General features: G+C 35.8%; 1 protein-coding gene across 1 annotated transcript in view; it reads right to left on the reverse strand.

Annotated features, from left to right (window-relative positions):
* The window catches only part of POLN (DNA polymerase nu), a 106,183-nt gene that overhangs the window by 19,051 nt on the left and 59,216 nt on the right, over positions 1 to 27,916 (reverse strand). Inside the window, exons 18-21 of the mRNA XM_055706019.1 lie at positions 18,172 to 18,254; positions 13,968 to 14,099; positions 10,926 to 11,036; positions 6,923 to 7,001 (exon numbers count right to left, since the gene is read on the reverse strand). Coding sequence (XP_055561994.1) covers positions 6,923 to 7,001; positions 10,926 to 11,036; positions 13,968 to 14,099; positions 18,172 to 18,254 — 405 coding nt within the window. The remainder of the gene's footprint in view (positions 1 to 6,922; positions 7,002 to 10,925; positions 11,037 to 13,967; positions 14,100 to 18,171; positions 18,255 to 27,916) is intronic.

Genomic DNA, 27,916 nt, shown 5'->3' on the forward strand with positions numbered 1-27,916 from the left:
CTAAGAACCAGGCTGAGAGCCCGGACTGAAATAATTTACGATGCTTCCTGTTGGTTAGGCTCTACATCTTCAGAAAAAAAATGATGTGGCACCATCAGGTTGTCTGATTCTGAGCTAGTGTACACAAGTGTAAAATTTCCATGAAAAATTACACTTTTTATTTCTGATTTGAAGACAAGCTGAGAATTAAATCATAACTGAACAAGAGATTTCCTAAAGCCAAAGGACTGTCTTTGGAGAAGGAGTAAAAAAGAGGAGTTAGTTGAAATACATCATAGCTTATTTGTTTGAGTAAAAATTCTAGTTAAACTTAAAAAATAAATCCCATAATGCATTACTTAAGAACATAAGAATGTTCATAGTTAGGTTTTTACATAGATACAATAAAAAATGTATAAACATTAAAAAATTACTAAAAGCTCACTACTTTAAAAACGGTATTAATGATCACTTGGTAGCACAATAAACATTTAGAAATACTTTAAAAATCAGTCATTTTCTATTCACACATAGTTCTCTTCTTTTTTAATAAAGCAGTATGTCCCTGATCACTGAAATTAATACCATTTTTGGATATAACAGTATCAGATTTTATATCTCAAATATTAATACACTTGTCTGTCATCCTATGTTATCCCCTTTTTTGATATAATCAAATCAATCAATGATCAATAAAATAATCATCCAACTAGTGACATCAAGGTTTTTTCATTTTGAATCTGAAACCTCTAAATACATAATAGGAGACTTCAAAATAGCAGATGGGGGTACCTGATAAAAGCTTTGTATATAATGATGTTTAAAAAAAATCCCAAAAGAGCATAAAAGCTGTTAAATAGTTAAAAAAAAAAGGTTTAAAAGAGTAAGATATTTTGAAGTCAGATAAATGGGGGAATATGAAAAAAAAACACCTTAAACAAATGGAAAGACGTTTTATTCTCTGTAATTGAAATAAAGAACTTCATGGCTTGAGAAATTCACACTTAATAAGTTTAATAAAACAAAATATTGGCTTAAAAGGAATATAATGAAACACATTGCCAAAAAAAGCCAGAATGGTTGATCATGTAAGAAACACTTGTATAGATTTCAAGAACATTTAGAAATTACGACACGCAATGATTTTTGGGGAGACTTTTAAATCTGCTTCAGAACTCAGACTTGTCCCCACAATCAGAGCAAGATGAAAATCTGCAGACAGACAGACTATCCTACTACAAATCTTGCACCTTCCTCCTGAAGCATCTGCTGTGGGCCACACTCAGCAACAATGGGCCAGATGGATGTTGGAGCTGATCCTTCTTAGAAATCTCTATGTTCCCTCCACTGAAACCGTACTAATTTTTTTCTGATACTACTAATACTTCATGTTATTTAATTGCATGACAGTTTCCCCCAAAAGGACACAGATTCCAGTAGAAAGAATGCCTATTAAGTTGTCATGTAATTAAAGAACAAGGTTAAGATAATTTTGAAATATTTTGTAGATTTTTCAGGTTTCTTTTGAAGCTGCATCTATAAAGATTTTGAATGCAGTAGTATAAAAGCTATAGCTTAAGATATATCACACCTGCATAGATGTTACCTGCATTAACTTTAAGCTACCTCTTTCAGTGTTTCCATAATGAAGACCAAGATATTTTGACATTTTAACCATAAAAATCCAGCTAACTTGTGAAATTTGTTTTCTCAGCAGCTACATCATAAAGAGCAGGAAGCCGAACAGATGGTTAATGAAAGAGAATTGAATTTTTGCATGTACCCAGAGTGTTTTAAACCACACCAATCTAAAAGATGACCTACAAAAAGTTTTTATAAATGAAAATTATTTGTGTTGAACAACCCACATAGAGAAACACTGAAAAAACCCCTGCTACCTCTGAATGTCCTTTTTGGCTGTGATATTTAAGCATATTAAATATAATTAGCTCTTTCTATAAAGAATAAATCATTCTGACTTCTTCTGGCTCACTATGCATGTAGTGTTCAGGTAACAGTTCACCATCTTGTGGATACATGCTAAATACTACTTTGAACTGTTTGAGGAAAGTAATGATTTTGCTAAGTTGGGGCACAATTAGAAATACAATGTGATTTGGCCACTTTGGGAAGCAAAGAGCTATGTACTGGGGCTGGGACAGCAGCTGTGGAGAGCTCACCATCATTTCTGACACAGCAGTATAATCGAGGATGTTTCCTTGCTACTGAAACAAAAGCAGATGTCTGTGAAAAAAACCCTTATTCTCCTCTCAAGCAGAATCCAAAGCTTTTATCTTCTCCTTGTGATTCTATTTCTCCAGTATTAGGCTAAGGATAAAAGTTGACAATCTTGCTGGAGTTAACCCCTTAGGGCAGATCTGCAAACATATACTGGGAACTGTGGGCAGAGTACCAGAACAATAAGCGTTTACTTGAAAATCCTGAATAACTGCTACAGAAGAAACATGAGTAAACCCAGTTCTCTAATTTCTGAAGAAACAGATAAAGGGACACAAGATTTATGCCCAGAATTAAAGAAAATCATCACAAATAGTAGCAGCACTAAGCGATTTACTGAATGTATTTAGTTGAACCTATAATGTAATCAAGAAGTTGGTTTTATTAGTATGTCCTTTTGTATGAATCTGAGAAATGATAAGCAATCAGTGAAGTACTAATGCTTGAATCCCTATACACCTTATAAAAACGCCTCTAGGTTCTTGTGCCTAACTAAAATCAAAGACACTTCCAACAAACAAATCATTTGTGATTTATCACATGATTTGTATCTGAAAAAAATCCAGGTCACATAACACAGTGCTTGTTTCTGGGACAATTAGGGCTGTTTGTCACTAATTTAGCTATCTGTGTAAAAGCAAGCTGCATTTACAGTTCACCAACTCAGAAAATCATTAGGTCGATTAAAGTGTTTGTTCCTTGAGGAAGACATACAAAACCTCCACCATCCGCTGCTATTGAAAAGCAGCTAGGACCAAGAAAATAAGATCATGCCTTTCCCTTGCATTTTCTCGTGGCTCCTCCTTTTCAGATCATTCATTTTTATCTGGCCTGTTGCTGAACCTGTCTCTTTAACTAGGCTCCGGACATGCTGAGAAGTAAAGCTGTGTGTTGGTGGCACAGGTCCAGTGTTGAAGGAACAATAAATTGGTGAGAAAGGAGAATTGCTGGAATCACACGAAATTACGCAATGGTTCTGTAGACTTGTTGAATTTGTGTGTTGTTGGGATATTATAATCTTTAATGACTTTCTGAGAAGTCCGTGTAGCACCAGGTAGACTTGGGGTAACAGCAGTGCATTTCAGCTTACAAAGTGATAATTTTTAGAAGAATTGCTACAGGCAGCAGTTCTTCCACAATTGGCCAGCACTCTTCTTTCTCACCAAGTTTCCATGCATCTGCCATTGCAATGACGTTTTAAACACTGAAAGTAACTACATCTGTCCCTCTGAGTTCACTGAGTACCTTTCCATTTTCCTCAGTTCCATAAATCTTTCTTTCAGCTGTTACTGTATGCCTTGATCTCACTTCAGAAGTTTCTTCACTATCATCTGCCTGCAGGAAACATTTTGTGGAGGTTCTGTGAATTGTATCAGACAGGTAAAAGCTGGCACTTGAATAATTTATGTCAGCAGCACATTTTCAGTAAGCAGCTTGGCCACCAGCAGCAAAACAGCGTCTCAGCAAAGACCTAGGTAATATGGAAAAAGTCTGAAGAGATCATTTTGATTACTCATCAGTGCAACACAAAATGCAGAGATGCACTGATGCCAGTAGCTAACCCATATTACCATCAGTTCCTTATCATATGTATTGCATTTAATGCTACTTTTCCCTATTTCTGTAAAATTATTTCCAAGTGACTGATTGACTCTTTCTTTATTATCAACAACATAAATTGCTAGGCTGGCATTTGAATTAAAAGATGAAGAAACAGAAAGAGAAAAATGAGACTGCTAGTTGACAGAACAGCCATTGTTCAGTCACAGTGGAAGACACTGTTTCATCAAGAGGGCCTCTGATGAAGCATCATGAAAATGTAACCTGATCACCTTTCCCTGACTTCCAAATGCAGTGTCACAAGTGAAAACAATAACTGAAAATAATAATTGAAAATCTACCAACTACTAGTCCTACAAAAATGAAGCTTCATACTGTTGGGTCAGAGCTTACTCATAGCTGAAGAGCTTACAGTGAATGAAAAATTAATGCAGTGTTGTCAGCGAAGTCTGCAAACATACCTGCAAACTAACACTAAAACCTTTAAGAATTTACTGTATTTTTTTATTTCATTTCCAAGGTAAGGAAGACAAAATCTTGAGCATTAGCCACTACTTGGTGATGCCTGATAGGATACTGTCTCCCAGTGTAAATGTGGGGTTCATAATCACTTCTAAGGCACATATAAAAGATACTTCTCTTTGATATGCTGTTCAAAGTGAAAACCCTGTTTCCAAAAATAGAAGTTCTAATAGGGGAAAAAAAATACTTACAAGGGGGTGAACATAGACGAAAAGTTAGTAGTGTGCTGTCTTTGGAATGAATGTGATCTGATATTAAGAAAAGGATGATGATATTTCTCATTTTGGAAGAGTTACTGTGCATTCCTATGGTTACAACAACAGCACCAATTATGTACACACTTCCTTTTAACAATATTTTTTAAAGCGCTTTTCAAAGGATGTTAGGATCATTATCCTGACTTGACTGATACAAAAATCAAGAAAAATACCACTGAAAAACTAACTAACTGAATGTCACGTGGCAGACAAGTGGAAACACAAATTTTCAAGTTTCAGTCCCGTACTCTTTTGGCAAGACCACAGTGATGCTTTCAAATGCCACTGTCCAATCAGGTGAGTGTTCACAGAATATATAAAGGCATTGATTATGCTTTTCTGACAAGCCTGGCTTGTAAGTACCTACTAAATATTACAGCAAGGAGACATTAGTGACTATTAAAAGGCTCTCCTTTAGCAAAGCCATCCAGTTGTTAATGGCTGGCAGGAGTTCAAAATTCCAGTTTAAAACAGTCTGTCTCTTTTAGATGCTCTTGCAGTCTTGGTCTTTCCCAGCTGTGACATTTATGATAGGAGTAAGAAAGACAGGCAGTAATACTATTCTCTGTATGTCTGCTGTAGCCATTCCCCTATGCTTTCATAACACAAGGAAATTCAACATGTAAAACTTCAATACTTCCCCATGTCTGTTACCTCTTTAGCCATCTGGTGACACTAATTCTTTAAAAGAAATAGTTTTGAAACTGAACAACTCAAGTAAATTTTTCTGTTCAGAGAAGAAAATATTCATGAGCTTTATCAGACATGGCATTAGTTGCAAAAAACTTTGGCTTGCTAAGAATTACAACAAACAGCTAGTTATTGAACCTAAAGATCTGTGTGCTAGGTACGAACTGCAGAAGGGAGTATGTTCTCTGTCCTCTCACCATCTTCACTTGCCTCCTCCATTAAAGACTGTTGGTTGGTTGCTTGTACCAGAAAGCTGCTGCTCTATTGCTAATCTATCTCAAAGTTACATCTGCTACAGAAATTTTCAACCAGGCCACAGCTGCCAGATTCTAGTCTCTTCATACAACTCAGGCAGCAGAATTAAAATTGGCCTAGAGAATCTGTTCCAAAATGTACAATGCAATATGTTATAGTACGTCATCCAACATTTAATACATAATGTATCATTGTCTAAATGCATTATCTGCAGTAATCTGCAGTATCTCCACCAAATAACTATTTCCCATTTCAGATTTATATTAGTGGGCCACTTTTTTTTTTTTTTTTTTTTTTTTTGTAATAGTTCAACGGTATTTTGCTCAAAAAGTAGCAGGAACACTTAAGAGTGTTACTTAGAACAAGTTTTATTTTTGGCATAGGAGTGGCTCTACCTTTGAATTCAACACACGCGATTTATATTTCTAATTAGAAATTACATTGTGAAACATTAATCAAATAAGACAGCATTACTGTGTGTAAACGATACACACACAAACACACAGAGAGTATTTACAGTGTTAGATATTGGTGATAATGGCAAAGTATGTTTGGAAGATCAAACCCTGTTACTTTGTACTGACCTAAACTCAAACTGAAGTCCTTAATACATGATTGCTACAGCTAAGTTTTTATGATTTCCCCTTCTGGATGACAACAGAAACACTGATGTTCTGCACTACCTGCTATCTCAGATTTTATCTGAACTACTGCAAAAATTCACGTCCTACTAGACTGTTTTCTACAGCATTACAAAAGATGAGAATCCATTTGTTTGGGGATTTTGCTGCATGTTTGCCTTCAAAGTATCTTTGTATTGCAGCAAATAATAATGCTCATAGATTCTGCATCATCCCCTCCACCCTTTATTACAGGAAAAGTAGACTTCATTATTTCTGCTAGGGGTGTAAAAATCTCAGGGACATTCTGTGATCTCCTACCAATTATGAGCCATTACAACAGAAGAAAATCATGATGACCTAGCTTTATTTTAGCGAAGGAAAGCCATCTATACAAGAATAAAAAATGTTCATTTTTTTTGCTTGAGCACTGGTTTCCTGATTCCTGTTTTTTTTCCCAACCCATTGAATGTTCAACTCCCATTGTACAATACGCTCAAAATACAGGAAGGATACGATCAGTGGGCTTGATTTCAAAGATCAGAAACTACCACTGAACTAGATCTGACTGAGTTTAAATGGCCCCAGGGCACTTCATCGCCTTGGGATGGATTTACAGATCCAACCATTTAAGCACAAAGATATAGCTTTGAATGTATAAAACCATCCCACAAGCCCTTGCCTGTTATATGATTCAGAGGCATACATGATATTTGTACAGCTGCTGGAAATGCCAGAAACACATTCATTTCAAATAATCTGATTTAAAATCAAACAGCTTTGCAGTCCTTTATTACTAACCTGGCTGTTAAAGCTGGTGAAATGACAACAGAGGTAAAAATCTCCACCATAGCCATTTTACAAAGATCAGCTGCAGATCCTGCAAAAGAAAGTGATCTGTTTTCAATTTAAAGCATGCAAAAGGAAAATTTTTGTCTTGGAACTATGGCATAGGAATGAAAAACATCTGAAGATTCTAAATTGTAAGAATTTGCAAAACTAGCAGATTCAATTCATGTAATATGTGAAACAGATCATAAGATTAATAAATAACAAACTAAATAATTACATGTTAATTAAAACCAGAAAATAGTAATATGAAATTATGTGTTAACTAAAGGTGAATTTGTCAGTCACGGCCATGAGCTGAAAAGTTGCTTTTTATAAAAAAAATCATTTGACTCTAAATTGGAATTAAAATGTACCCATAAATCAATTAAAATTTAATGTCACACAGGGTTAGAACATTGTTTCAGTGCTACATTTCTATTTGGAAACTTAATTTTATGCTTTTTCATATTTCCATGTGTATGCAATGTATATTCATCACATTACAGTGTTAAGAGCAGTGGTGCATAAAACAGTGTCATGTTACATAATGGATTATGCATTTCTGGTGATCAGCAAGCAGAATGATTCTCCAGGCCTGCAGTCTGCTGAAGGGGTATGTTCTGAACCATGCAACAGGGGTTTAATACATTTTACATAAGATTTATCACATAAAATACAGCATCAATCCTTTAATTAAGGATTGGAAGCCATAATTCTTGGCCAATCAGATACTCCAAATGTACTAGACCATAGGTATCTTCTTTTTCACACCCCCTAACTCCATGAATTTTAAATTCTTTCTTCCAAATGGTTCAGCTTCCAGAGTAGGGATAAAGAACACCCAGGTAGGCAAATGGTAAGGGTACTCTTACAGTATGTCAAGTTGGAAAGGACCCATAAGAATCATCAAGTCCAATTTCCAGCTCTTCACAAGACTACCTAAAGCTAAACCATATGACCAAGAGCATCACCCAGGTGCTCCTTGAACTCTGACAGGCTTGGTGCCGTGACCAGTTCCCTGAGGAACTTGTTCCAGTGACTGACCAGCCCCTCAGTGAAGAACTTTTTCCTGATGCCCAACCTGAACTTCCCCTGATGCACCTTCATTCCATTTCCTTGTGTCCTATCGCTGACCACCAGACAGATCAGCAGCTCCCGCTCTGCTGCCCCACTTCAGGAAGTTGGAGACAGTGATGAGGTCACCCCTCAGCCTTCTCTTCTCCAAGCTGAACAAACCAAGTGACCTCAGCCATTCCTCATAAGGCTTGCTGTGGAGACCTTTCACTATCTTGGTTGCTCTCCTCTGGACACAATCTAATGGTTTGATGTCCTTCTTACACTGAGGCACCCAAAACTGCACACAGAACTCAAGATGCAGTGTAGAGTGGGACATTCACCTCCACTGACCAGCTAACTAGGCTGTGCTTGATAAACCCCGGGACACAACTGACCCCTTTGACTAAGAGACTGAGGAGATGGACTTAACATCTCTTCTTTCTTCATGGTTTTCTATGACAAACTGCCTCCTCTGAATCCCAGACAGACTCTGTTTTACCCATTAACTACATCAAGTGCAGATCCACAGCTGATTATTGAGATGGCTATGCTTAATTGCAGGTTTAGCCTCAAATACCTATCTTATCTTCCTGTTCGAATGATGTGTCAAAGTGATTCAACACAACACAAAAAAAGACACACTGATATAAAAAGAAAGGATGTTTCAGCAAAGGTCAGGTAAATATCTTCTAAGTGACTGTGAGAAAAAAAATAATACACTTAAGCATTCAGTTCATCACAATACATATGTCCTACACATATTCTTAATGAAACAATGTAAATTCACAAAATACAAAAGAACTATCAAAATATATTTTTTCTGAGATATGATTTTTAGATACATGCTATTTAAAATATTTTAAAAGAAAATAACTATATCCTCCTGGTTGATTTTGCCACAATTATAAATCAATAATAAATATTGAAATAAATGGCTTGCTGTATGCAGTTAGGTAGAGCTGAATTATAATCGAAAAATATTATGCTGTACACTGGTAAAGACTATTGAACTAGGAAATATTCAAAAAGAGAAAAAACCCTATGAAAGAACTGTGGGAAATCCAGCTGTAGTAAGTTGAAGCTGGAACTCTAAGTTCCTCCCAATATTGTCATGCATTAGAAGAGGTCTTCTGCTATCAGTTGCTGCTACCATAACAAAAATGCAAACTGCTTAAATTACACTATTAGGTATCATTATAAAACACATATTAAATGCAGTTTCCTACACTAACTCTGATGAAATGTTTTAGCATAATTCACAAAGTTTTTATGGTCTTAAAATATTATCTCATAGCTGAAATCCTGAAATTAAAAAATTCTTGTAGTCCAGAATGATTTTTTTAATAATATTTGGGAATATTGAATATTTGAATGTTTTTAATCCTTGCTTCATCACACCTTCTAATATTACATGTTTTGAATAATTTTCAAAAGACACTATTTTTCATCAGATTTGTCCTCCAGTATTATTTGAACCTACAATGAAATATGATAATCTTATTATTGTAGTTACACAGAAGCAAGTGTTTTGTAGACAGTCCTGTGATAGCTTTGCCTCAGCTCCAAGCTCTTTGGACAGATGGACATAAGCAAGTGCTGCTCAGAAGGCTGTGTAGCTTTATTAATGCCACACTGTCCACGCAGCAGGACTCGCTATATTAGCTCAAGCATTGTGCCTTCAGCTGGAGAGGGCTGCTGGCCAGCTCAACAGAAACCCAGGTAAACTGAACACAAGTCTCTGAATAAGGTTTTACAGGCATGCCCAGTGTTACAAATATGCAAGCTTTGCTGCAGGTTCTATAAGCATGTTTTAAAATTCTACAGTTGGGTGTCTTCTACAGCAAGGCAGCCATCACTTGAGCACAACTACTATTCAAACAACAGGGTATATATTAGAATTCTAGATCTGTACATCTCCTTGCAGAGACAGTACTTAAATGCAGTTGCTAATTATAAGGAATGTCAAACATGACATAAATACTTAAGTAATTTTAAAAATTAAACATTAAAATGAATAATGTTGGGGGGGGGAGGAGAAAAAACACATGATCCTTTCAAAAGGAAAATTCAAAACACTTTATAAAAAGCATGCCATCACATCTAGAAAGCACTTTTTACTTGCCTGTAAATTGTATGCTTCCAATATAACTTAAAGACAACCCTGTCAGCATCACCAAATAAAAAAAATAATTCTTCCAAGGGGTAGTTTGGTAGGAGAGATCTCAGTCTTGGACTGCCAGCTCAGTTTGTATTTTTTTCTTTAAGTGGCTAAATTCATCAGATTAACAAATATTTGAGCACTTTATACTGATTTTTACATTTCCAACTTATATGGCAAATTTGCAATGTTTTCCTGTAAAAAAACACCTTTTTTTTTGCCCTCCACAGAATTAAGTTTGAATGTTCATTACAAAGAATGAGTTGGGTTTCAAAACAAATTGCAACAATGCATGATTCTTGTAATGTATATTTTTTAAACTAAAGGTATCTGGCAAAATAAAAGTTAAAATCTGTAAGCAGCATAATCACAGAAACCCTCCTGGAGTAACAAACTATCAGAGCCAGAAAGGAAAATTTTTTAAGACAACAATACATCTGAAGCACTAAACTCTAGATATTCCCTCTATACATAGTTTGTATCTATACCTATTATTTAACTACCACAGAGCACTAGAGTGTATTAGAACATTGATATTGTTATGCTATTATACTGTTTACCGGCAATTTCAAAGGCAGACAGAATACATCATTTAAACTTCTCTTCCACAGTAGAATTCATGCCTTAGTAGTCTGCTCTAGTAGACTACTGTAATATTCACATTTCTGAGATTATCAGAATTGTTGTCCACTAAATCCAAGCCAAGGACAGATAAAGAGATAGGGAGGTACGTAGGAAGGTAGGCAGGCAGGTTTTTACCTTGAACAACAAAATTGACAGCCTGCCTCTCCGCTTGAGTACGTAGTTTGTAATCCTGTGCGTTGATATTAGCCAGTGGTCTTTTACGTCCCATTATGGAAACCACATAACCTTGTAGGATTTAAATAGAAATTAGCATTCTTAGAGTGATTAGCATTACATTTCAGAAATTCCTTTTAAAATAATATTTGTAGGTTTTGTAATGATACGCTGCCTGAGTCAATTTAATATTTTGCCTTCTGAAAATAGTCAGAGCTTCTCTTATTTAAACCTTAAATGTTTATTGTATATTTGATCTAAGAATTATTTCATTCAGAGAATTGGTATATTTTACACAAGGAAAACTTCTGTTCATTAAAGCTGTATTTTCATTAGGAATGTCTAATGATATACCATCAAACTCTCTCTGTGGGAGATGCAACTATAAATACCTAGCAGAATTAGCTATCTATTAGTAGCCATAATTAGAGCTTTCCATGCAATGAATAGTTTGCTTGGGAATAGCAGAGAAAAATCAATTTGTAGAGTAATTAAATCATTAATGAATATTTCCCAAAATTATCAAATAGTTTTGGGGAAACCCCCCAAAGTGATATCTTTTTTTTCCCATTTTCTTTATGTGGTATTTTCGAGTTCCTTTCACAGGCAAACTTCCTTAACTCTAGTGTGGTGGGCTTTTTTAGTTTAAAAGAAGCATATGAAAACACAGTTAAAGCTTTATGTTAGGCCTAATGATGTATTTTGCCAAAACAACTATTTCGAAGGGCAAGTGAGAGGAGTTGAGAGAGAAAAAGAGATGTGAGGATCCTCTTGTCAAAATAACACACACAAAACTTCATCTAAGCTTATCTTCAAAACTAAACTTTAAAATCATCCATGTTAAAAATAAATCTTTACAAAATCTTTCCTTATACTTCTGATCACCTTGACTATCCATGAATTTTCATTAGATACCACAGAAGTTGAAAGTGTCACAGAGTTTCACCTCCTCTTTGGCAACCAGGATATTCAAGCACATGTGGTAAGGAGGCTCTTGAGCCACAAAGTTATGACCTTACTATGGGCAACACATACACACTTATGTGCAGAGGATGAAGATGGTTATGCTGAATTAATACAGCTTTCTGTGATTTATTGTAATTCCAGGAGCCAGAAGTACCAGTTTTGGAACAAGGCACTGAATTATCTGGAGGTTAGGATATTATTTGGCAAATCAGTTTTTCCAATTTAACTGAGATTTTCCATGAAGTATCTAGAGATGGGAATCTTAAAACAATAGATTCTTAGGGAGAGACAGATTTACTGTAATTTCCTTATTCCTGTGGGGTGTCTCCACAACAGAATCACCCTTGCAATACTGATAGCTGATTAGATTCCCCAAACAAATACCATCTTTCGTATAATAGTGGCAAAGGATGCTTCTGTGTTCAAAGATTAATCTGCAAATACATATTTGAATGAGGTCTCAATGTAATCTTTTAAATATGTTGATAATGTCATCAAAAAACTGCAACAATATAATAACACATATATTAATACACTAACAAAAATATCTTTTTTTGTTATATGATACATGTACTTATCATATGATATATGCTTATCATGTCTACATGGAGTATCAGGCATTTACAACACCTAAATAAAACAACATTTATAACACTTCAATGATATTTGTCATGGTGTTGTGAACAGGTGGGTGCTGCTCACCTTTGAACTTCAGATAAGTAAAGTTACCTTATAATGAGCTCACTAGGTTGGAATGTTTTTATTGGAAAGTTGGAATCTAAGGTAGATTAACATGTTGACCTGCTGCAGAGTTTTTGAGCTTGTACAATCAAAACAGATTGTTCCTCTACTGCTAACAGTTAAAATAAATGGTTAATAGATGAGAGAGGAGCAGTGAGCACTAATTAGACAAGTGTGTTTCAATGACAATCAAGGACAATAGTTATGACACTCTTGTCTACTAAACTCATAAACCAGATTCTTGATAACAGAAGTCTGGTTACTGAAATTCATTCATCTTTAAGAAAAGAAGGCTAAGTTATTTTAAATAGATCAGAAATGCACAATAAATGTGTAATATTTTACTAGATATGCAATGTGAGGCTTAATTATAGCTAAAAATAGATTTCAAAGAGTTTAACTTTTCTTTAGTAATATTAATGAACAAAGGAATGCAATTGTGTGATACAATGCCAGTTCATGCTTCCGGTAGATTTTTAAGCCCTACAAAGTACAAAAAAGGAATACTATTAATTTTCGTGATTGGATGTTTCTATCATGACACTCATCCATACAATGATGGGTAATATTATATTGCAAATTTACTATTTATTTCTACAAAATGTCTTAGTACTGTATACCTTATTAAGAAACAAAAGAAAGCTATTTTGACAGTTCTGCTAATTAGCCTTTAAAAGACAATATTTCAAACAGCTCCATTTTCTCTCCTCAAATTACTGCACTCCTAGGATTCACTAAATGTAAATGAATACGTAGACTAACAACAAATTTGATGCAAGAAGAGTTTGCAGCTGCTGACTCCAAGAAGCACTCTGCACACATCTGTCATCACAGATACCACCTGAACTTCAAGAACATACATTCTGACGGATGCAAAGAAAAAACACAGCTTAAAAAAAATCAGCTCTGTAAATTGGCTCTTTGACTAAATGGCTGAACTTCCATGGTCCAGCAGCCATGTACAATATTTATTAAGTAAAAGATTCCCTGGGCTTTTTTGTGTTGGAGTACATTATATGTCAAAATGATGCAGTATAACTTGACATTAAGTAGGGTTCACTCTGAGAACAAACGTCTTACTCTGTTAGCATCTTTCTGAGAAAAGGCAGACAGATTTAACTAGCTTCTCTTAGGGTTAAAAAACAACAAAAAAAATCTAATTCACCAAGAAATTATATTTGGTCTTTTTTCTTGTCCTATAACTATCAGAATTTGAGTCGAGCTGAATCTTTGTCTTCACCACTATCATGCAGTGCTGACCAGTAAACAAAAATATTCTTGCAGACTTTGTATTACCTTTTTTTCGGCATTGTTCAATGGTTTTCTTTGTAAATTCATGTAATTTCTTGTATTTTTGCATAAAACTCTCTATAAATTGACTGGCTTGAAGGGGAGTAATTCCCAAGCAGTCAGCAAGACGTTCTTTACCTGGTGGTAAAGAAATTATCTTTATTATGCAATAAAGCAGTACAGAAATCCACTACATACAACAGCACTGTTAGATTCACAATTAGTGGAATTAGTCAAATTTACTTATCTCTATCTGATATAATATAATCATATTTTAACAAAGCAAATGTTTAACTTTGAGCTTGAATGTTTTACCAAAGTTACTGGATTAAGAATATATTTAATAAGAAATAACTAAGAAATTCCTAGTTATAATTTGTACCTATAATGGGGTTGAAATCTCTTTTGCTCACAGAATAACTTTGTTGCATATTACTAGTTCAGTGCTGAAATCTGTAAACTTTGAGGAGCAGATAAAGAGTTTGAAAACCATTTTAAACAAACACAAATACGAAGATCTAAAAGAATGAAGATCTAAAAAAGGATGGAGATGGAGCTGGTTGAGTTTAGCGAGAAGCTTTGGATTTGGTGTAGAAGTCACAGCAAAACCTAACTGCTGAAGTAACCAGCCCAAGTAGCCTGATTTTAGAAAGGCCGTTAAGGAGTCGGAGTCCCACAGATTTCAAACAATCTTAGGCTCCTCAATGTCTGTAAAAATCTGGGTCCAAGTTGTGAGATAAAAGGGTTGGAAAAAGAAAAAAAAAAAAACCCAACAGAAAAAGTGTTTGAACAGAGAGAAAGAAGTAACAGCTTTTAGATAGGATATCAGTGCACAACATATATTATGTTGGATCTAAGATAATTTTAAAGATAAGGTAGAAAGAAGCTGAAGAGAGTTTTCTGGAGTGTCAAAATATAAGCTGAGCTGAAGTTTAAACACATTTATAAATCAAACGGATCCAGTAAAAATAAAACTTATATCAACATTAGTCATATGAGGTTTGAAAAAGATATATTTATGTCAGCTGCACAGCCACACAAAGCCAGCCCTGTGCCTGCAAATAACATAAACCAAGAAGCAATATCTAAAGGCACCAAAGGCATAGAATAGTTATTGTCACAGTAATACTGTCAAGAAAAATTATCTAGCATTTTTGAAAGGGAGATTTCAGCCACCTAAATGCCATCACTGTCAGTCTGATGGGCATTTCAGAACTACTCTGTAGCATTTTCTTCTCAGTCGTGCCAGGATCTGCATTGAGCTGCACAACTCTGGACAAGGTGCTAGAAGAAGAAATTCACAAGACATCCACAATGACTCTTGCTGAGCCATTACAGACCTGTACTTTCATTTGACATCTAATTAATTTGGGTTTTCTTCCTGGGTCACCAAATGACAAATCTATCTGCTAAAGCACATACTGTTAAAAGCTAGGAAACTGCTGTGGCTTCCTTAGAGAACTGCAACATCTAAGTTAGTCCATGTTATCCATTTAAAGAACTACTGATATACAGGACAAAGTATTGCATAAAATGGTAGGAAAATTAAGCCGCAATATCAACAAAGAAGTCTGAAAGTTTCCAAGGAAATGCAGTTCCTGGGAAGCAAAATGAGGGGGAAAAGTACAGCCATGGAATGGTGTCAGATCACGTTCCACAATGCAGGAGCATAGGCCATGCAAAGCAATGCTCAGGAGCAGACTAAAGCCTCCCTGAGCACTCTCCTTGAGTTATCCGTGCCAGGGGAATTGTTAGCAGCAGCCTATGAGTTTTAGTGTTCTCCATTCTGTAATATCATCTTTCAAAACTGAAAATACCATTAGTTTCTCTGCTTTTCATTTAAACACTTTGACATCCCTCTGTGTCAATTCAGGGCTTGAATATACTGCCACTGAATGGAATTTCTTACTTTACAGATGTTTAAGTTGTCTGTTCTTTAGTTTTACAAGATGACTGAGGCAGTAGCAGGTGAAGTGAATTGCTCCAAACCAAGCAAAAGACTGCAATACTGTCATCCCTCTCAATATTTGGTGTATTTATTAAAATACCAACTCTTAGCTAAATATATACTATTTTCTACCCTCCAGGATTATAGAAAAAGTCCTTCAAAATATGAATCAGGTGTAACCTAAAGCCAAGAAAACAAAAAGAAAAAAAGATTACTATTTACTACAAGATTTTCATTAACTTCTATAAGCTTAATACCGGCAAGCTCCTCAGGGAATGCTTCTGTATTTTTCAGTCCCAGAAGAAGTGAAATAAGTATTATTCATACTCTTCACTTCTACCAAAATGTCTCCTTAATGAAAAGTTAGCCATCTTTTGAAGGGAGACAAATGGTGGGTGGAATTTAGTCCATCAGTTTCAGATATCTAACAATTATTTTATGTCAGCCCAGTTTCAATCTGAATAGTTTTATGATATCGCTCCATGCTATGTCTTAATTAGAATCTGATCACACTGTTAATGAACTGAAGCATCTTATTATCTTTCAGGTGCTTCAAATAACCTCATTTGGGAAAGAGAGAGACAAAGCAAAAACAAGCATATGAAGATATTTAAATCAAGCAAATGAAGATATTTAAATCAAGCACTGCTGCACTGAAATATTTAGTGCCTGCTACAGAGCAAGTGAGGGAGTGCCAATAATCCTCTACAGCATGGCTAGACAGACATAGGCTCTAGCCCCTGTAACAGGCATTTCCTTTTCTACACTGACTATATACAGAACTACAGGACACTAATCCGGTGGTGATTCAGTCTGAGAACGTCAAATATCTGCCTGTTCCACCCGGAGAGGAGGGAACAGATAGGAAATGTGTAATATTGGCATGGGCCAAGGGGCAAGGGGTGCTAGTGCCTGCATTTGGTGAAATAATCTAGTGATGAAAACAGGCTGGAAATGAGAGATTTGATTCCAGTCTCAGCATGGGAAGATCTGAATTTACATTGCAGAGAGCTAGTCCTGGACTTTTTTAATACAAATTTGCAACACAGATGTTTAAAATGCAATACAGCTTAGTGTAAAAATGTACATGTATATATATGTATTTATTCTTTTGTGTGTGTATAAGCTACACTCACCACTATACATAAAATAGGTATTCTGGAGAGCTGAAACTGGAGTGTTTTTCTCCCCTTCCCAGTTGAATGCCCTGAACAAGAAATTGAATGGCCTTGGCCAGCTCTGCCTTTGGTGTTGGTTTTGGACAATTGATGACCAACTGCAAGAGATGGTTTAGAAAGCATTTGTACCCAGGAATCCAAGACATAGTTTTAAGTGCTTCCAAGTTAAATAAAGCCTGCAACCTAGGGCTTTGATATGCTAAATGAGTTTTCCAAGTACTCATCTTCTCTAGAGCTTTTGGACTTCTCCAGAAGACCTACATAAAGTTTAGCTAGTTGTTCACTAAAACGAATTCACAAGAGCTTGTAGGCTGATGATACGTATGTCTTCCCAGAAAAGGTAATTCTAAACACACAGGAAGCATAAGAAGAATTGGGCATCATTTAAGAAACGGAAGGCAGTTTTAGAAAATATGCAGATTGCCTTGGTCCTAGACAAATCAAGGCAGGACTTAGAATGAGTGACAATGTGGATTTTTTTGCATGTTTTCTGCAGTTGTGAAGAAACAGCAGCAAACGCTAAGATCTAACACTTTCATACTGTGAGCATGACTGAGCACTGGCACAGGTTGCCCAGGGAGGTTGTGGAGTCTCCATTTTGAAGACATTCAAAAGCCATCTGGACACAGTCCTGGGCAACCAGCTCTAGACATCCCTGCTTGAGCAGGGGGGCTGGATCTGATGACCTCCAGAGGTGCCTTCCAACCTCAGTCATTCTGTGATTCTGTAAGTGTGTTTTGAAACAATACTGGAGTTCTTTATAATTTTATTGCAGTTATTCTCACCTCTGTCTACATACTGGCAGAATCCAAAGTCCACTCAAAATTAAACTCATTTTAGCTAAAAACAAATGCTTCAGTTACACAGCAGGAAATAAATACAAAATCAGAGTAGTCTTTGTATATGGCAATGTGGCTGCATTAATTTGATAATTTTGATACTGAGTAGATCATTTCATAATGCTTGATGAAAATAAAAATGCAATACTCTGACAAACTTTCATTAATCTTTAGAAGTTCAGTCTATTTATGTTATGTATAAAGTGAGAATCTACTATAACTGTGCTTCTTCTAAAAATGCCTACCTGCTCCATAAACCACCGAGTAAACTATACGCTTTGCTTGCTCTCTGTCAGTGTGTTTCACTTCTTCACTTGGAATCCCCTTCCTAAACAAGCAAACAAAAATCAAATTAGTTTTAACTGAAATGTATAACTTTTTATCCCCTCAGAAAATGTATTTAAAGTCAGTAGCCATTTAATAACTACAGACTTGTAAGATACGAGCAGAAGCACTTAGAAGGGAAGAAGGGATGTTGTCTTCATCCAGGAATACAAAACTTCTTTATAAATTTTAGTAGTGATAGCCCATAGTAAATTAAACTCTTTATTTTAGTCTTCATCTTCTCCTTTCCCTCTCTTTTCAATCAAATTCTTGGCTACGAAAAATCCTACTACCTTATTATTTAGTTCTTTAGGTTGAAGAGAATTCAGTACTGACCCATGAGAAAAATTAAACCTTTCCAGCAACAGCATTTCTTCAAGACATGACATATATAGAGACTCAAAGCATAAGTCTGACCTAAAGCTTATTTAAACAAAGGTTGTATCAGGGCTTCACTAACAGGAATATCCAACCTTTTATCAGGAATGATGACTGATAAAAGCATGCACTGAATCTCTCCATATGTCTTACACAGCTCCACGATGAAGATGCTTCATAAAACAGCAGCACTAGCTGTTTCTTAACTAGAGAGCGTAGCCAATCTACTACCAGCAAAGTATCATCCTTCCCAGTTTCCATTCACTCACCAACTGATGTAAAACAGTCCTATGAAAGGGCTAATAGATCTAGCAATTTGCAAATCAAAAGCTAGGACTCTGCAACTGGGTACGTGCCACCTATGGTTCTCCTTACCCAAAGCTTCAAAAAGAATACTGATGTTACCAACAACTGAAAACACTTAAGATTTTTGATTCTTGAGTTTAAATGGAAGTGCATTGGGGAGAATCTAGATTATCTACTCATGCTCTGAAAACAAATACCTACACAAGTTTTACACAACATAGCAATTCATCTTTATCAGAGACACTTGCTGACATATGCACCATTTGTTAATGTCTCCTCATGAGTCTGCTCATGATGATTTGTTTACATTTTTAAAAGTAAAGTTTGCTATGCTTTGTTATGAAAGTTTTTTGCCATGAAAGATGCTTTGTTGTGGAAGTTTTAGCTGACAACCTTTAAGAAAATGGCATATTTCTGTGTATCTTCTCAAAGAAGAGTCTTCCACCATTATTATGATATTCACACACCTAGAAAACCAGCACAGCCACAAATTTTTGCTTGGCCCATACATTGGTTTTAGTCAAGCCTATGCACAGTGCTGGTATAATTAGGCCCTCTGAACGATAAACAGGTAGATAAAGAGTGCAATCAGATTTAAGCAAATCCTTACAGCAGTACAGATTTTTTGAAGAGAAAAAATAAAAGTGAATATGATTGCAAACCTTCACTGAGCAAAAAGTCTTCAGTTTGGAGAAGCACGCGTTGTTCCTTTGAATGCTACTAATTGCTCATAGATAAAATGGACTTTCCACTGCTCATTTTAGGCTGAGAAAGATGAAGAACCGGATAATCTAATACATCATGTTTTCCAGCTGTAACAAAGACTATTCCCACTTAAGTCAACCATGTTGGTAGTTGGAGACACTTATAATTTACCTTCGTAGTTATGGTCAAAAGTTCACAGCTCTTTTGAATAAAGTAGGTTGGGATTCCCAAATGTACCAGAGTAAGAAGACAAAGGGGCAATCAAAGCTAGTAAGAACAGAATTAGGAAACTAGACATCATTAAGGATTTCCTGAAGCAACCTCTGGCAGAAAGTCCACAGGAATTTCCTGTAGAACCTGGCAGAAAGTTACATATACACTTGAGAAAGCATCTATCCACAACCAGGAGGGAAAATAGAATCTGATAAGAGAGTAGATCTTACCTAAGGACCTTTCTGAGACAAAGAATCAAGACTGAAGAATGCTGAAACTAGGGAAATAATACAAAAATGTAATACTGCTTTCCTAATACTGCATAATTTGAACTAGAGGCCTGGAGAAGGCAAGAGATAGGAATACAGTAAGAGTTTATTTGCAGAGTTACTTAAGTCTGAGGCTAGAGATAACTGAGAGGGAAGGAGTCAGCAGGGGGTATGTTAGCTGCTCACTTCTCTGAAAAAGAAGGGCTATAGTAGAAAGAAAACAGTGGGTAAGAAGTCATGGAGATTTGTAGAGGAACACCCATACTCATCAGATCATGGTACTGAGGAAGACACAAAACGAGAGTGTTGCTGGGAGGGACTGGTGGTTTGAGAGAAGCTTTAACAGTGAAAGAAGACGCTAGAACTTGATTAAGTGCACAGTGAGACCCACTGCTAGGATTTTAAGGATGATTTTGCATTATCCGAGCTCCCACTTGAAAGGTCTGACTGGGAAAAACAGAAAAAGACTTATTGCTGTAATCATGATAGGCAGTGTCAAGAGGAGGATCCTGTGTTTCCATTGTAAGCAATCACAACAAAACCTTGTGTTACACAGTTATTGGTGCAGATGTACATGCATCATACAATCATGGCAATCACGACAGTCACTTAGCATTTCCTGATCTTTGGTTAGTCATGAAATACAAGAGAATCAATTAAAATTTCAGAGTTTTATGTAAAATATTTTGTAATATAATGCTAAAACCGAAGTAGTCAGTCAACACCTCCTAGTGTGTCAGAGTGGGAAATGGGAGGACTTGGCAGAGAGGCATTACACCTAGCACTCTGTACATTTGTAAATAAATGTACCACGTTTAAGAATCCGGAATAATAAAGTATGAAATTGCCATATAAATCAAAAGTGCTTGAGCAAACAAGTCATTAATCAAAATTATCCCTTTTTTTCTAATAATGAAAATGTTTTTTTTTTTTCTGTTTGTATTGACAATGATTGGTTTCTACTTAGGATGCTTAATTCCTTCTGTAATAGAGTGGTGGCATCCCTGCAGTGTGAGGTGAAGACTATTTATTCCTTTGGATAACAAAATGGTGGGGGCTTTTCTGGGGGTTTCTAATTCTTAGAAACACAGCAGCTATATTACAAATGCCCAGTGGACTTTCTTCTTCAGCCTGTTTCTTCTACAAGCAAATTTATATTTGTGGTAATTTATTTGCTTTAATGGGTACTGTGAGAACCTATTTGAAGTTAAAACTTTCATTTTGGCTTTGGACTCATCATGGAATACCATGATATTGAAAAGGAGACCTTGTCATCTGTTTACTTGTGTAAGACAAAATGCTGAGCGTTGAATTGTAGTATAATGTAAAACAGATCTATAGTGGCGATGAATTGTTTTTGAATAAACTTGAATCTGAAAAGGAAGATGACTGGGCATAAAAGCCTTAGCTGCTGGGCCCCAGCAGTGACACGGATGCAGACTTCAGCTCACCCAGTACTGCATGTACGCCTGGAGCAACAGGAAGAACATTAATGCAATGTAATAGAAATCGATGCAGAAAATAAAACTCAAGAGAAGAAAGAATTTGGTGCAGGTTTTGTTGTGGAAATAGCACAATTTCTGAAGTCATGCAGGAAATATATATGCAGTTATTAGTTCTAGCATGAAACCTATTTTTCCATTTTATCACATCCTTCTCATTACTCTCTCTCAAATACACTATTTGTTCAAGTTTGTAATCAGTATTATCATCATCATCTTCAAATTCCTCCTGATCTGCATCTCCAAATGTGCAGTATTTCACCTCCTACATTCCTGTCCTTGCCTGCATGTTTATTTCCACATAGCTGATCTGTTTGTCCATCTTTCTTCATTTAGTACTGCTTTACAAGTACTTTGCTTTATAGTACTTTGAAACATATGTATTAGGTGGAATAAAGAACAGACTTCAGTGCTGAAAAACATGTTCAGGTTAATAGATCTCATTATTCTTGGAAGAGTTTGCAGAGCTAAACAACCTGAAAAGGTCCATCAGGACAGCAGAACAACTTACAGCTGAAAACTGTAGAAAAATCTAACAAACATAGTGAGAGTAGAGATATACAAACTCTTCAAAGAGGTGGTTCTACTAAAAACTGGGCTGTATGTCTGAAAGGGAATAGCTGCCTAATTCTTTGAGTGAAAAAAAAGGAGAAAAAATTACTAGCAAAACAGCGAAGAAGGATAACATCAAGTTATTAGTAAGAAACATACAGTGCAGATATGAAACTTAATGGGTGCATGGAACTTATTACTTTTACAGAGATAATATCTTGAATATTTTCTGTGATTTCTAAAAAAATCACTATATGTTTTCATATATTACTGGGGTCTTATGGACACCTCAAAGAGTTCCTGCTGAATTAAGTCTTAAGTCCTTAAAACATATGAATACCAAGTTTCCTTATACCCAAGAAAGAACAGCAATCGTATTTGTAATTTTAAAAAGCTTAACTAGAATTACACATTTAATACAGAGTAGAGATCTGGATGGACATATTTTTAACCTGTACAGAATAATAAAAGGAAAGAATTAATGCCAATTTTAGTAAACAGAATGAGCACACACAGCATAAAGTATACAAACACAAAAAAAAAAATCAAAGAGGCCACAGGGCATAAAGTTTGAGCAAACCCACAATAAAACTTTGAGAACAGGTAGATTTGGAGAAATGGAAGGAAATTAGTTTTAAAAGAATGCGATAAGACATTTCTGGGAAATGTATGGTGACGGAAGTCGTCTGTTTATGTACCGGAAAAGGCAGAACAAACTTTCAAACAATGTCTGGCAGACATGCGTTGCCTTGATCTGCATTACATTACAGTCAAGCTAAGCTCAGTCATAATAGCCACAAATCTCTTGGCTGCTCTCCTGCATCTGCCAATTAATCCAAGTCCTAGCTGTGAGTTGTTGATGTGGGAAACGAGATGGAGTGCCATTAAATTCATTTTATACATGGTCATTAATGTCCAATAAATGAGTGAATATATGAGTGAACACACATTCGTTCATCTGACTTTTTACAGCCATTTTTAATTTCATCAGTGAACTATACAAATCTCTCATTTTTAATCACCTCTTGCTATTAAATAGCAGATGAGGGTTGTATATTTTGTAAGTTTGTGCCTGGAACTTTGTGTTGGCATACGAAACTGGTACAATTTACGTCATTAGTGACAACTGCAAGCTTTAGAAAAGCTCGGTTTTACAGAGGTATCATCACGGGATAGATCATGTAGGAGGTAAATTTTGAAAGCTTACTTTTTCAAGTACATTGGCCTTATTATACCTAAGGCAAGCGGAATATATACCACAATATATGTGAGCATCCTAAACATACAGAACAGACTGGCTACACATAACCCAGTCCGTTCACTGTTAACGCAATGCATAAGAATAAGCAATATTTTGAAAGCTGCTAGTCCGTGACTAAAGGAAAATGCTGACAAGGCTCAGGCGTAAGCTGTCTCAGACATTTTTAAGTTAACATGTGGAAACAATCTTGGAACAACTTTTTCCTGGCTAATCTCTGTTACAAAATACAGAAAAGGAAGAGGATGGGAAACAGTTTTCCTGAAGCCACTGTCACACCAAAACGGATCGCTAGTTTTGCCTCACATGTCAGTCAAGAGCCAGGCATAAGGTACATGCAATTATAAATCATCTAGATATTTTTATCATGTACAGTTTTAATGTATGGTTTGATACAGAATGTCCAGTGAAAACCATGTATATATGCCTTCTATAACTGAGGCATTTATACAACTATGTTCTAAACAAAAAGTAGCTGGATTGTCTTCCTCATAAGAAGAGCACAGAGCCATCAGAATGAAAAACAGAATTTGTCTAGGCTGCCTAGAAGAGTGGAAATAAAGTTAAGATACTTTTCTCAGAAAAGGAAAGAAGCATCTTTCTGATGCAGCCTGATTCTGAAATACAGGCTAACATCTTGTCAGAAGGGAAACAGCAGGTGAAATAGCTAACAAAGATAGACGTTTCTGATGTAACCTAAGTATATATAAAGTCATTTTATTCTTTTTTTTTTATCTATGTCACTTCTAAACACGTCTCAAGTCTGATTCAGATGTTACATCTAATGCTTGTATTCACATTTTTATTGTAACCTGGTTTGATGAAGTGAGATAAAAGGTTACAGAATACAAAGAAACTCCTCACCCAAGGATATGCACCAATAAATGAATCAACAAACTAGGCATCTTCTCCTTATCTAAAGGGTAATCACTCTGGCATCAGGAAAGGCACAGCTGTCTTCCAGTGGCCACTGCACACGTTGGAGAGTCTCTGGCATGGATCTCCCATGTAAATATAGGGGTCGTGTACTTAAACACTGAGGGTAGAGGGTCACAACTTCCCACTTGTGGAGTTTAAAGTTGTGTTTTATTTAATTAGAGGTTTTCATAAAAGCTTTTAGTTGTGTTCAACTTCTTTGAATGAAAGACTACAGCACTGTCAGCTTGATGTCATCCTTCCTGTAGTACAGCCAGCTCTGCAACATTTTAGTCACTGCGTCTTTCCCCTCTTTGTATGCCTGCCACCTTACCACATTGCATTTTAAACTGTTTTATACCTATTTAGCACCAGGAAAAGCTTTATAACCCCTGTAAACTCTTTTGCAGGACTCCAGAAGCACTTTAGGATTTTAAAAGTCCTTCCAGTGATTAATCATAAAATAATTTGAGTAGCCTCTATAGTCTATTGCATGAAGATTTATTTCATTAGTCCTCAACCTCCTTTTAAAGAGCTTTCATGTATTTTACAGAAGATAAAGACACATCTTTTCAGCTTGCTCTGTGGGCCAAAAGTCTTCTGTTGATTTTACTACTCCTGTTTAAAGGAGCGAGGAACCAGATAATTGCAACAAAGTCATGTCATAAATTATAGCTATCATCAGTAACAACTGGTTGAAAGATTTGTTTGGGAGTACAGTGATGCATTATCTTTATTAAGATATTTACCTGCATGTTGATGTCCCACATATTGGCTATTGAAGACATAAATTAGCTAGCATCTATTTTCAGTGCTCTTGACAAAAAAGGTAATTTAGAGATTTTTCTTTAAAAATGCACAATTCTGGACATCTGTCAGAACAGAAAGTCCCTGACATTGATGAAGGTGCTTGAAAGAGCACATTCAATCCTGCAGCCTTCATCTTTTCACTCCTTCACTCCTGCAGGAACAAAAAAAGGTTTTCTTCTCACATTTCTAGTCTCTCTTACATAATGAATTACACAGACAAGTGATACTTGTGATTGCTGAAAGAATTAATTTACGAGACGGTCTTCAGGTCTACAAGCACAGAATAAAAGGAAGTCAGGGTAAGTAACTCACAGCTTCAGATGCCAGTATCAACATCAACAGTGATGAGCACCATCACTGAAAGAACAAATAAATGTAATCAGATTAAGGGGTCTATACAAACTGGGATCACATAAATTTGTCAGAGGCCATTTGTATAAAACACTGATGCCAGTGATCAAATGCAAATTAGTGCATTTAGAGTTCTTTCTTCACTTGCCACTTATATTTTTCAAGCTTTTCTCTAAGAGGCTTCAAAACAGTTAAGAAGGAAAAGAAGCCACTTTGGGAGATAATACAGGTAGCTGTAGCAGAGTATCAAATAAATACCCATCTTGAATCTGTTAGAAGTCTCGTAACGTTATAAAGAAATAGATGGACCTTCAGAGCAGCCTTTAGATATATACTAGAAAAGTGAAACAGAAGGAAACAGAGTTCTTCATATATGATCAAAAGATGATGTAACTGCCATCTCAGATATTACATGGAACAAAACATGGAGCTATAGTACTGTTAACAACAACGTACCGTTTGCTCAGGAAGAACAAGCGGGGGAAGAAGGGAGGAGATGTCACACTACGTCAAACTGCATCCACATAGTTCAGAAAAAAAATAAGCAGACTTTTAAATATCTTGGTAGGGCAACCAAAAGAGGAAGAAATCAGTCATGCTACATATGAGGGTCTTGGCCAAATGGGTTCTGCAGAGAGGAATGTGATACTTCATATCCCATCTCTTTCAATCTTCACTAAAAACATCTCTTGCAGCTTAAATTTCTATTATGCCTACGATTACAGTGAACAAAAGGCAAAAGTAAAAGTGAAGAATGAATTGCCTTTGCATTCTTGACTTCATCAAGATTTAGCTTGACGCTAATGTTAATTGGGTTAAATGAAATAAATGGAAATATTTTACTAAGGCTCTGGAGTGTGCTTCATAAAATGTAGCATTTTACCAAAGTCACTCTAGAAGGAGATGACTATTTGGAGATAGCTTTTGAAAAACAAGAAAGCCTCTTCATGAAATTAGCAAAGCCAAATCTTATCAGACAACACCACAAAACAATTGAAGACTGTCCAACCTCCTCAGAGCTTGCTTTTTTACTAGTTTTTGTGTTAGTTGCGGTGGTGACAATTCTAAAACTTTACTTTTCATTTATACTAGAATGCTAAGAAACTATTTAATACGCAGTAAAAATAAGCTTCCAGTGACAAAATGAAGCTTACTGGTTAAACTTGTAGTTAACAACCCAGTTTATTTAAAGCTGTTGTTTAGTTCTTCTGAAAACAAAAGCCATTATGCTTCCTGAAGACTTTATTCCCTCTGCCTTATTATCTGCTTGTCTAAACAAATGTCACAGCTGTACTTCTCCAAGGGACTGTAAACTACAAGGTGAAATTTCCATAAGCTGCCATATAGACAGTCTGTCACAGTGCAAAGTAAGACAAGTGTTAAATTTCATTAATATCAACTATTGCAAGTGAGCTTTCAAAACAGATAGAAATTGCTTTGCTGCAAAAGTAAAACTGTTAACAGATTCCACACCAACACCCATAAGGTGTTGAACTCGGAGCTTAAAATATTTTAAAACTCTGGTTCTGAGAAGGCAAACTGAACATCCTCCCTTTTACTAAATTTCAGCATTTATAATAGTTATTCTTTTAGGGGTGAAGTATGGGACAAGGGAGTAGGTAGAGAAAGCAATAGCTAATTAAGCCAAGACATGAATGCTCTTTGAAAAAATATACTGCAATAATTAAATATCACAAGCCAAAAACCTCAATCTGTCTTCTATATCTCCACAGAAAAAATCAAATATATATACATATATATTTAAACCTTCACTTGAGGAGACAGAGCTACCAAACAAAGTTATTCCAAAGGCAAAACAAAAATTATTACAGCTATCATGCACATTATATTTGCAAATGCCACAATTTTCAAGAGTTTCCTGTCAGAATCTTCTGAGGAGTACCTTCAGTACAATTCTTTTATTATGCAAAAATGTAACAGTTACTACAAGCATTCATTATGAAACAGACATATTTCACAAGTGTTGCTTATTGAGAGGGATGAAAATCTTAATGTAGAATGAGTCCTTGTTGCCTAATGCAAACAAGACTGATTTACATAATGATGCTTCTTCAGAACAACGATTTTATATGTTAGCCTTACAGAAACTTAAGTAATGAACTTTACCATTAATGACATACTAGGCTAAAAACTCCTACACCAAAACTGGAGACACAATCTGAGGATACAATTACATCTGACTTCATGATGTTTTCAAGCAGATATGAGACTGTCTAATCCCAAAGTGAGTATAATAATAGGACAGGAATGAGAAACAGTAATGCAATATACAGAGATCTTAGAGCTTGTCTTCCAAGCTATTTCACAACAAACTCTTCTTCAACACAGCAAAGGGGAGAAGAATTACATAGCATCCTGACACCATTTCCCCCCTCCAGACTCTAGT

Source organism: Falco cherrug, chromosome 1 (genome assembly GCF_023634085.1).
Source record: "Falco cherrug isolate bFalChe1 chromosome 1, bFalChe1.pri, whole genome shotgun sequence".
In the NCBI taxonomy this organism is placed as follows: Eukaryota; Metazoa; Chordata; class Aves; order Falconiformes; family Falconidae; genus Falco; species Falco cherrug.